General features: G+C 41.0%; 1 protein-coding gene across 4 annotated transcripts in view; it reads left to right on the top strand.

Moving 5' to 3' along the window:
- Positions 1 to 12173, top strand: part of MYOM1 (myomesin 1) — an 80482-nt gene that overhangs the window by 57779 nt on the left and 10530 nt on the right. For all 4 annotated transcript variants that reach the window (XM_056330081.1, XM_056330080.1, XM_056330078.1 and 1 more), the window contains 11 exons: positions 2940 to 3076; positions 3924 to 4068; positions 4693 to 4752; positions 5022 to 5089; positions 5657 to 5770; positions 6435 to 6522; positions 7276 to 7314; positions 7408 to 7513; positions 9253 to 9416; positions 10829 to 10865; positions 11167 to 11189. In XM_056330081.1, coding sequence (XP_056186056.1) covers positions 2940 to 3076; positions 3924 to 4068; positions 4693 to 4752; positions 5022 to 5089; positions 5657 to 5770; positions 6435 to 6522; positions 7276 to 7314; positions 7408 to 7513; positions 9253 to 9416; positions 10829 to 10865; positions 11167 to 11189 — 981 coding nt within the window. The remainder of the gene's footprint in view (positions 1 to 2939; positions 3077 to 3923; positions 4069 to 4692; positions 4753 to 5021; positions 5090 to 5656; positions 5771 to 6434; positions 6523 to 7275; positions 7315 to 7407; positions 7514 to 9252; positions 9417 to 10828; positions 10866 to 11166; positions 11190 to 12173) is intronic.

Below are 12173 nucleotides of genomic sequence, written 5' to 3'. Positions count from 1 at the left end.
ATTTCCTTCTTGTCTTTTCCATATCAGCTCTACTCTTCTCATCATATTATATCACCTTTTGACAGCTTAATGACAGCCCAAGCATCCCCTTGTTTACTCCTGCTCCTCCCAGTTCTTTCCTCCTAATTATATCTTCACATTTAAAGACAGTCATCACAAAACCTTCCTGTTGTTGCATGTCCTGACGTGCCCTGACCCTTCTCTTCTGAGTGCTCTTCCATGCTCTGTGTTCATAACCAATGTCACAAAATAAGCTCCTCAGGACATAGATCATGTCTTCTTTTTTTTTTTTTTTTTTTTTTTTGCATTGTACTAGGTAACAGGACACTTCTAGTTGTGTATGAGCTTCCAGGTAGCACAGGCAATAAGGGAGATCACTGCAGAATATATCTTTAAGGAGGAAACTATCTTACTTGCTTTGGCCATTCCAGGCCCTGTGGACACTAAAAAAAAAATAATACTACAAACAGAGGTTGAGATATACCTGGCTATGCCTATGAGGCTAGAAAAATAATGAGCTTCTATGGATCAACATGAAACCTTAGTCATATCTCCAGATAATATGTTTGAGGATTACCCAGCTTCTTTAAAAAAATTAGTTGCTAGGCATTTCTGATTCAACATGAGCTCCTGTGTGTTGCATTGTTTGTATTTCTGAACTGCACTTAATTGTAACTTCTGCTTAGAAATATCTGCAGCCTTACAGAATGCAACTAAGTATGGGCATGATAGTGTACTGGTGCTAGGTAAAAATGAATTGTTCTAGCTCTTCAATTGAGCAGCTGCCTGAGGACTCCCTCTGAAGTCCTCAGAGTAACTTGTGATGCTATACAAATCGGATGTAAAACCTGGCAAGCATGATGGCTGGAAAATGCCTAAAGTGGCTGTCAGTCAGTGCTTATGGAAATAGCTTAAAATAAGACTTTTGCTCATGGAGGACTGTAATGCAGGTTTGTCCAGTTCATTTGGGTGGAGAAGTGAACAGCCTTTTCCCAGAAAAGAATTCTCTTGCATCCTTTCAGCCCTTTATTTAACAGCTTTTGAGACACTTTCCTCTTTTCGCTGTTAGAATAAGATATTCATAGTTAATTACATGCAAACCAAGTGGGTGTTTAAAATTGCCATAGAGCTGACAATGAGACAAAAGCAGTGCAGCCTGATATCTATTCACACCTTCTCCCTCTTACTTCCACTGTCTCCCATAGTATTTCAGTCGCTTTGTTTGGAGAAATTATGCAAGACCTGAGATTCCTTCTGTTTCTTATGAGCAAAGTGATGTGCTGGGTGAGAAAGCATCACATGCACCACTTGCACTGCTGAGGCACACTCCTATGGGGTCGTTCTTTGCCTTGCTCCCTTGTGGTAATGCCGTCCCTTCAGGCTCCAGGCTTTCCTCTTTCTGGTTAAGCCTGTGTCTTTTTCATAGAATCATAAAATCATCTAGGTTGGAAAAGACCTTTAAGATCATCAAGTCCAACTGTTAACCTAGCACTGCCAAGTCCACCATTAACCATATCCTTAAGCACCGCATCTGCGTGTCTTTTAAATAGCTTCAGGGATGGTGACTCAACCATTTCCATAATTCTCTTTTTTCCCCTCACCTCCCAGAAGCCTTATTTTCACCAGAGATGGGTCCTGTGCTGCTCAGCACACCCGCAGGTGTGGGAGGGCGTAGATGCGGCAAAGGGTTGAGCGTGGGAAAGAAGGACGTGGGGGGTCCTTACTCTCAGACTTTCTTTGGCAGTGGGATGGGATGGCAGCTTTGCTCCAGAAGGCACCCCAGTTGTTTAGTATGGTGCCAATGGAAAGATGAGAGCAATTAGACACTGCTTCAGTCCCAGTCCTCTCTTGCTGTAGCTGGGCCTTTGCATACACGGAGCTAAAAGAACCAGCCCTGCCCTGGGATTTGTCTGGCAGGTGTGTCTTTACACTATCACCAGGCTATATCATCAAGCATTTTGCAATGTGTTTGTACACTGTCCTCAGCTGTTCCATGTTACACCCTAGCGATGCAGACTTTACACTGCTGTGAAAGTGGAGACTGGGGGAGAGTTCACATACAGCATACGTACTTCCCAGAGTATGATTTCTGTGAAGAACCTGAGCATTCACTAAGACAGCTAAAAATTATGGAAGCCAATAAAATGAGCAATATCAGAGTCTAAATGATCATGTTTAATGTTGCTGATTAAGACATCTTAAACGAAAAATTAAAGTGGATGCAAGCTGAAGGCTTTTACTAACAAGAACAAGGAAAAATGGAAAAAAAATTTAAAAGATACTAATATTATCTATGGTATAGTACCCTTTACACTATTTTTTTCCTGCTAAGACAAATAATTGGTCCATATGTAGGGGTTTCCATTATTTATAGGTAAAGAAAATGTATTGGGGAGATCGAGGGTACGTTATGATACATGGTAAATTCTGGAGGTAGAGGTACTGCTCAGCAAAGGATCAGAGTGCTTACAAAAATATCCCAACCTGCAGCTCAGCAGCTGACTTTCTAATCTGGCTTCATGCTTGGGGTTTATTTTTGTGTTTTTTTCCATTGAACCAGTTCACTGTCTTAGAGCAATATTGTTAGGCAACTCATTAAACATGGGTCTGTGCCATACAGACTCACATCATGCTGCAGAGATAGTTGCAGTTTACCTTTGAAATAGCCTGGTATCAGAATGGAGCATAACTCAAATCCTGAACACTTCCAGTCTGTACAGACCTAGTGATTGAAGGATCAAAAGATTAAATCTTGACTCTCATCCCATGTATATGTGGGTGGAGAGGCATTCTGTCTATATGAAGAGCTGTCATAAGTTAGTTACCTTGCATGCAGTACCTGAGTATGAAAGGAAGAAGTGGTGTTCTGAGTATAGAAGAAAATAGTTGTTGGGGCACAGGCAAAGTATATGCCTTATTCTTTTCTTTCTTCTTTGTAGCTGTCCCACTTGCCTCTGAGTTGGCAGTGGAAATTTTGGAAAAAGGAGAAGTGAGATTCTGGTTGCAAGCTGAAAAACTGTCTGGCAATGCAAAGGCCAACTTTGTTTTTAATGATAAGGAGATTTTCAATGGAGAGGTAAGCCTTTTCATTGCTCACATGTGTTTGCATTTTTATGAGTATCAATGAATATTAATGTCTCTGTCTCAAATATACTTCCAAATAGCGTTCCACATTAATGCATTTTCATGAGAAATAACATATGTAATTGAAAGCATCATTAGAAAGATTTTGTCCATAGTTCTGAGCTCCAGATGAATTCTACTGGGCGCAGTTTATAAAGTGGAGTTAAATGACTTCCTGCCATCCTTGTGAGTATCACGTTCCGTTAACTAGTGGCGATCATACGAGTTCCTGCAACAAGGTAGTCCCAGGTAAGCAGCTACTGTGGTCTTGAAGGAGTCACTGCAGTAGCCCAGATTCATCCTGTCTCCTTCATCTATGGCCCTAGCAAACCTGTGTGCTTGGTTCTCACCTCTCTTTGCTGTTTGGAGGAATTTATTACAGCAGAGCATGTTACTCCCACAGACATGACATGGCATGCTTTTGTTGCAACGCTGATGTCAGGTAGAAGGCAGAGATGGAGCATTCTACACAAAAGCTTGTAAAAGTATAACCATCTTCAAATAAAGTGTTTTTCTGAAGAGGTGCAAATCTAAACCTTTCTAATGAAAAAGAACATGGTACATGCATACAACAGGCATGTCACGTGCTTGTATAGTACCATTAAATAGGCTTCACCTTTAACAGATTTCTTATTTATTTGGTTATACATTTAAAGCTGGAGCTAGAGATAGCGGGAATCTGAATAAGTGGGAATCTGATTAAAGAAAGCAGAATTTCACCTGAAGATACTATATAACATTTGACAAATATTTATCACTCTGATATCCATTAATCATTGCTTTACTTTCCATTCCTGAAGAAATATAAAATGAAGGTGGACCAGAAGACTGGCCTTGTTGAAATGATTATGGATAAACTCGAGGACAAGGATGAAGGGACTTATACTTTCCAGCTGCAGGATGGAAAAGCAACCAATCAATCAAGCCTTGTCCTAATTGGTGATGGTAAAGTGATCTATATTATGCGGTAGGCTGGAAAAATTATCCTGAGGTTACCTCAGCTGTCATCTTCACTTTCCACTGTTTTCAATACTAATAGATGTTCCAGTGTTTTTTCATGCCATATTGCTTGCCTGCCTCGTATAGTACAGGGCATGTGTGTCAACTGAAATTTTTAAAGTCCTGGGAGGGAGGGGAATTGTTACAGAAATGTAAAATATTGCAGCCTGCCATGGTTTGGTTTTCTATGTGTGGAACGAAAATTTCTAAAAAGCCCATTCAGCCAGGAGCAAGTAGTTGCACCTCCTAGAGCTCATGCAGCTTGTTGACTCTGGTGCCACTCATTTGCCTTCCTATTGAGAGCAGAAAGTAGCTGTATGATCGGGGGTTATGCTTCATCAGACATGACACATCAAACTTCTGATGACTGCAAGCAGCTAGGAGAATTGAGTTAGCCATAATCAGCTTCTGACACTTTGAAATGTTCAGTGAAAACCTGGCCCTATGGCAGGATTCTCATTGACCTCTAAGGGACAGAGCTGCACCTAACTGTTACAGTGACATTCAGCACCGTACAAATGGCACACCATGTCTAACCTTGGATTTTTTTTTGCTGGTTTTAATTCCTAGTATTCAAGAAGCTGCAGGATGAAGCAGATTTCCAGAGAAAAGAATGGCACAGGAAACAAGGTGATAATATGGTTACTTATAAGAATCACATATGTGTTAGTCTGTTAAGAGTTTGTTTATATTTCTATATGTTAATTTTAAATAGATGTTTTTTGTTGTTATATGGTTGCTTATCTTCTGAAGGAGAAATAGGAAAATAAAACCACATTAAAATATAACAGTATTCTTGTCAAGAAAAACACATTTGTCTTTGGTTTTGTATCATGAATAGCATTGATGTGACCTTTAAAAATATTTTTTTGTTATAATACATCTGTATTTTTATACAGGTCCTCATTTTGTGGATAAACTGGGATGGGAAGTTACGGATGACTGTAACGTGATGTTGAAATGTAAGGTAAGGGGCAAGGAAAACATTGATTACAATGTTCAAAGCACTTTGACCTACCACTACTTAGATGATGAGGGTAGGAAGGGACTATAGATACACCCTTTGCTTTTGTACTCCCAGTTGCATATTGGATACCGACAGAGCCTCTGAAGGCTAATCACGCTGGGGCAACTGCTCATTGTGTGTAACAAAATACCTTGGAAGATAGCTTGAACTTTTTTCTCCAGGTCTGTCAGCCACCCATTCAGGAAAAGGCACCTGAATAGGAATGACAAGTCTTTGTAAATCCTGGGACTTTCTCATTTTTGGCCATCATTGGATGGTAGAAATCCCCTGGGCAGGATTCACTAGTTCCCTGGGCTCCTTGAAGCTGTTGGCAGTCCTTTTTCTTTCCATCCCTGCTGTTTTCCCTCTTGCATCCCTCATTTTAAAATGGAGGCCTGCAATAACTCACTCTGATCAAGTTGTAAAGCTCGCTGTCCTTTTATGAGAGATTGAACAAGCTGGCCCATGTACTAAGTTCCCCTGCTCAAATGAAGAGAACAATTACAATGTGGTTTTCATCCATCTTAGGTGGCTAATATTAAGAAGGAAACACACATTGTATGGTACAAAGATGACAGGGAGATAATGGTAGATGAAGAACATGACTTTAAAGACGGCGTGTGTACTCTGCTGATATCAGAGGTGAGTGACTGTCCTTGTTAGCCCTCAGCTGAAGTCAGTGTTACGAATTCAGATGAACGATACGATCTAATCTAATATTTCAGCAGAACAATCAAAAAAGGAAGTGGGTTTTCAAAATGGAAAAATGAGGCGTCTGCGTTCTAGCTGGAGCAAATGTCTGTCTATAACTGCTTGTTCAGATTGTCAGGAAATGATGACAGAAGAGATAATAAGCTTGTCACTTCCTTTCTATGTCAGTTTAACAACAGAATGAAACCACATTTATGTTTCAAATAGCATTTGGAAAGCGCTTGTCACTCAGGCTTTCCGAGGACCACCCTCGGAGTCACCAGAGGTCTGGTCCCTACCCAGCCTTGCTGCAGGCTTGAGGGGGTGACCTGCATTCACCACTTCATTTCTTTGCTCTTGGTTCTTTGGCTGAGGAAGGGAAGAAGTGTCAGGACCCCCCGGGGCTGGAGGCTCCCCCACAGCTGCAGGCCAGGACCCCCCAGCCCAAGCCCATCCCACCACCCTGGCCAGCAGCAGGGCAGCTGGGGGGCACCGGGGGAAGCCCCAGCCTGGGGTACCTCCCTGGGGACAGGACATCAGCTGTGTTCGGGAGTAAAATCTAGACTTTTCTACAGTAACTGTTCTGAAAACTGGTCTTGCTGTTACAATATTGCAGTTTTCTAAGAAAGATGCTGGCACTTATGAAGTCATACTGAAGGATGACAGAGGAAAGGACTCCACTGAGCTACAGCTTAAGGACACAGGTCAGAGCCACTTTCTGCATGCTGTCAGCCACACCAGCTGGCAGCCTGGGTGCTCGCCTGCAAGCGGGTCCGGGGTACAAGCAATGTGTCGCCTTCCTGTGGCTTTGTTCCTCCTGTATACAAGGTCATCTCGTTAGAAAAAATGAGATTTTTCAGTTCAAATAGTGTTTGAATGCAGCTTATTGCATCTGGATTCTGTCTAATTTTGGAAGAATATGATGACTAATGCTAAGCGAAATTATAATGGGTTTCCTCAGGGGACCTTCAGTAGTGTAAGTTTACAAGTATAGAAAGAAATTATAGAATTACGTAATTTTAAAAGATTACACATTTTTATTATGTTTTGCCATTCATTTGTTTAGGGGCCTTCCCACTCAATGTGATTACTATATATTTAAAGTTTCGCTTACGTTTCCAAGCAAAAGGCAAATAACTCTATCCATTAGAATGTATATAGATGGCTTAGCATTCCAACTGAATAGTGTCATTTACAAAAAAACCCAAAAACAAACCAAAAAGTTTTGTTCAGCTGCAGCAGTATTCATCAAGGCTGCAGTTAAATAAAGCCTGGAAATTGTGGATTAACAGGCTATATTGCTGCATTGCTTACGTTTCTAATATGCTTTATAAAGTCAGTCCGATTTCTTTTTCAACCCTACTGGTGAGAATATTTCAGAGCCAGTCCTTGTCCTGTTATTGACTTTGCTTGAGCTGCAGACACAGAGCCTTAGTCTCTGGATTTTATTTCCACAGCTTTTGCAGATCTGATGAATGAAGTATGCAGAAGGATTGGTAAGAACTTCATTCTCTCTTCGAATGAATGACTCATTGTGACACTCAATGAATGGCTGCACGGCTGCATAAAACCATGTGCTCTTCTTTCAGCTTTATCTGCCACAGACCTGAAAATCCAGAGCACAGCTGAGGGTATCAGACTGTACTCCTATGTTACTCATTATGTGGAAGATTTGAGAGTAGGCTGGGTGCACAAGTAAGTATGCAAGAGCTTTGCAAATGCCAGTGCAATTTTGGTTTTATAGATTCAGAAAGAACCTGGATATATGAGAGGGGCGAGGCCCTGGTTTCTTCTCACCTCTTATGAGTCCTTATCTCATATGAGTTAGTTTCAGTGAATTACGTCCACATGAAACCAGTACGAATCAGGTGTTGGTGGTGCAGGGCCCTCCTGTTGTTTCCCTCATGAGACAGATAGTCCCATGCCATGAGATGCTGTCAGGGCTGTGTTGCTTCAGGTGCTTCCCACCTCCTAAATGGGAGCTGCAGCTTTCCCTGAATCAGTTTTAAGAAGTGATGCAAATATAACCTGAGAGACTGACAAGCTTTAAAAGAGGCCAGCACTGTGGGTTCAGAGATACCTAGCCTGGAGGTCTGCTTGTCTAGAAGCCACAATTCATGGGAACTGGGACAAGTGGGAATGTCCTTTTAATGCATGGGTTCATGTTAGGAGGCAAAGGAAGTTCAAGCGTGTGCCTGGGGCAGTAAAATCCAGACTGCTCCTCCTGTGAGTGCTAAGAACCTAACCAAGACGGACAGAAGAACTGTGATTTTTAAAAAGAATTTGAATGCCCAGCTCCCCACAAAATTAATGGGAGTTGCATATCCAGATCCATAAGACAGCTTTGAATTCTCAGCCAGCACAAACAGCACGCACTGGAAAACCCAGAAAAGTAAACAGCTTCAGATCTATTATTGCTATTCTTGCTGTTTCACTTCCTGTGGACATGGTAGTAGTTAGACTTTAGGGTGGAATCTGAATTACTTACATCTCAAGAAAACTCATTTACATGAGTTTTCTTGAGAGAATACCCAGGATGTGCTGTAGCAGTCTGGCTGTAATTATTGACACCGTTGCTAACCAGAAACCTTGTCAGAGAAATGAAAGCTATTTGAGGCTTTCCTGTTTCTTGGCACCCATTTTGACCTGGTATCACCAGAGGTCCTAAGTATTTCAAAACTGCAAGTGAGTATGAAGTATTCTGAGTTTTTGCCCCTTCTCTCTTATTAATTTTTAGAAACTAGTTTTGTCTTGAAGCATATCAAATTAAACTAGAAAAAAGTGTTCTTCTCCCTTCAGTATATTCGAAATTATCAGTTCAAAGATTAAAATAAAATCAGTAGCTTATTTGACGAATATCTTTTGCCTCATCCAGGGCACTTAACTGCTTATCTAGGAAGCTGAGAAATTGATAATTTTGTGGAAGAGGATACATTTATGTCAAAATATGTTTAACTGTAAACACCAAAGCACAGCAGAGCATCAGAAAACAGCCCAACTGGGCAAACACCACTTGTGACAAAAGTGTGGGGTTTTTGTAGGTACAGCGCCGTATAGGTTTTTTTGCCCAAGCAGAAACAAACCTATGCTAAAAAGAGAAGATGAACATTTAAGGATGCATGGATTACCCTTCAGAGATCAGGCTTTTACATTTGTATAACTCTTCTGTGGCTCAGGTCATAGGCTAAGATGCATAACCTTCCTGGAAGCTCTGAGGAGAGCTAGACCTTGAACAGGGAAAGACTGTCATACCAGTTCTGCCCAGCTGGCCTGCAGCTTTAGCAAGAATTTGACTTCAAAAGTTTCATATGTTGACGTACCATTGCTCCTTGGAAATCATGTAGTAACTGCAGATGTACTCAGTGACTCAGCATGAGCAAATCCCATTTGTACTCCAGTAAACTGAAAGAGTAACGTTGTTTTGTATTTTCCAGTGATACCCAGATTAGGTTTACAGACCGAGTGAAGACTGGTGTCACCGGGGAGCAGATCTGGTTGCAGATCAATGAACCAACTCCGCAGGACAAAGGCAGATACACAATGGAACTCTTCGACGGTAAAACAGGACACAAAAAGACAGTGGATCTTTCTGGACAAGGTAGGCCATTCCCTCTGCTAACACTGTGTGTGTGGGCATTGTACTGCGTGCGGTGGGGCGGGGGTGTCAACAGCAGGATCTCGCTACAGAGCTGTGACTGCTGGGGTTGTAGGGTCGGCGTGTGTACCCAGCAGTGTTTGTGGAGACAGTGCAACTTGTTTTCTCCAAGCTGTGCTCTTGAGTCGGAAATTATGAACAGCTTTTTCCTATTTCAAATAGGCGCTTACAGTTTGCCTACTGAGACATCAGCCCAGTTTCTGAGCTATCTTATAAACCCCCCTGTGTTGCTGGCATTGATTGGCAGTTTTAAGTACAAGCTGTAGCACTGAACGCTTTCTCTATCTCTTCCTTCCAAGTAGTAGTTGGAGGAGGAAGTGAGGGACAAGTTTGTTCTGTTTCTTTCCTACTGTATTTCTTTGATGGATATAATAGGGGTCCTTATTCTTCAGAGCTGACAAGACCTTTCATCAACATGATGAAGGACTGTTAGGGGAACAGCTGAAATTACTTGGATTGACTGTTGGAAGCTTTTGCTCTGAGAGACCTCTTGGATCCTAGGAAACAGATTAACTCCTTCCGACCTGTTGAGTTTCCATCCCCAGCCATTTCCACCCTTAAAGCTTCACTTTGGGTCTGCAAGCTGTGTAAGGGCCACAACCTTATAATCATCTCCCCCTTGCTCCTTCTGTACTCTATCTCCACTTCCTGAGAAAAGAGGTTTCTTCTTCCCTTTCAAAGCAGGAAAGGCTGACCTCCCACATGATGGTAGCCTAGTCTGAATTTACAAAGGAGACAATAGTTTGCTGTTTGGTCTGTTCATGGCCGTCAGTGTGATACTTCAGAGCAGCTGTGAAAAGCACTTGGGAAAGCCAGATGTCTTGTATTCCATAAGCCAGTGGTCTCCAAAGCAGGATGCATGCAAGATGATCTGCTGGGATGTGGGAAGAAAATATAAGAGAACTTCTGTACTGCACTTACATAATTTATAAATAAATATACATATAGTGGTAGTGTGTGCTCAAAAAAAAATTTAGATAGAGGTGTAAAGTGAAAAAAAGTTTGGGAGACCACTGCCATAAGCTATCATTTAGGTGGTGTGTTGTGGGTTTCTTCCTCTTCTTGTGAAATTATTTCAATCTATTGCTCCCCTGCTATCTCTTTGTCTTAAAGCTTGACTTTTAGAAGCAAAAAAGTGTGCTTATGTGTTCATACGTGTATATAATAGCTGCCATAGATGGCCTTTATTAGTTGAACCATTCAGCATTTTAGGGTTTATACAATATACACCCATCCATCCATTAATATTTCTTTAATGATGTCTACATTTTAAATTTATTTCTGCATTTTAAATTTGAACTTGTGATGATTTATCTCTGAACCTACCTTTAAAATCAACTTTTCTCTTTACAAAGCATTTGATGAAGCCTTTGCCGAGTTCCAGAGGTTAAAGTAAGTATTATGCCATCTAAATACAGTAATGGCAGTCATAAAATAAAAATAGTGTTGGCTTATTTTGTGCTGGAGCTAACCATACGCTATGACTACAGAAGCCTGTAGGAGTTTTGCATGTGACTTCTTTAGTGTAACCCTTATATAACAGTTGAGTAATAAAGAAAAAGCAGTATTGCCAAATGATGAGAGAGAGTTTCCTTAATGGATTAAAGCCAGTTAAAAAGATAAGCAGTTTTTCAATCACTCTAAGTAAGCCTTAACTGAAATTGGACTTTCTTTTTGTTTCTTTCAATTCCAGGCAAGCTGCGATTGCAGAGAAAAGTAAGTGTGCCTTCTTTGACAATGGTTGCAACAAACTGTTTATGAAGGTTTTCTTCCTCTCCAGGAAGGTTGTGTGTTGGGAAAGAAAGGGCTTGTATACATGTGTATGTGCATGTGCTCATCCTAAAACAAGTTTGTCCATACACCAAGAAAAAGCATGGAGAGTGACCTTTTTGTGATTTAACATTGGTGCACATTGCAGCTAATCATATTGCAGTTATGGATTATGTTGATTTTTCCCATCTAAGCTCCTGTTGTCATTACCAGTTAGACTTCTCTAAAAATTAGCTTTATTGCTGGGATCTCTCATGCATGTTCTATGCACAAAAGTGACTTTGTTTTCAAAGATGGAGGAAATAATTTGGCTAATTCTGAACTATATAAAATGTCAAATGACTCTGCATTACATACAGAAATGGGTAAGAAAGCAACAGCAGCTTTTGCATTAAAGACAGATCCCTGAACCCCCTCATAGTTTTGCCTGTGTGTTAATTCCAACATAGCAACTAAAACAAAAGTATGTATTAACTACCCAAGGAATAAGTCATTAGAATTGAACTTGAACTATTGAGCTCAGTATTCTCCCTATTTACAGAAAAACACATGGAAAAAATGTAACACATCAAAAAAATCTCCCACTCCAGATGACTTTCAGACTTGTATAAAAATGAGGGCAGAACTGGCATTTGAAAAGTTATTGGAGAAAAATGTGTTTTTCTGATCTGAGCTAACTCCTCCTGGACGTATACTCCAAATAGAGCGGAGCTTGTATATGTACAGTGACCCCCTACATGTCCCAGCTGAGACAGCGCAAAGGGGTCAGTAATAGTCCTACCCTGGGCATTTAGTTTTTAACCCTGGACCATTCATAAGGGGCTGGCATGTTAAATGACTTAACACAGTCCCATTCCTGGTCTCGTAGGGTTGTTATCTCTGTGCTGCAGAGCACATCTTTTACAGAATACATTAGAGGGCAACATTCTG

Source organism: Falco biarmicus, chromosome 3, assembly GCF_023638135.1.
Source record: "Falco biarmicus isolate bFalBia1 chromosome 3, bFalBia1.pri, whole genome shotgun sequence".
Classification (NCBI taxonomy): domain Eukaryota; kingdom Metazoa; phylum Chordata; class Aves; order Falconiformes; family Falconidae; genus Falco; species Falco biarmicus.
This window is presented reverse-complemented; position numbering and strand designations above follow the sequence as displayed.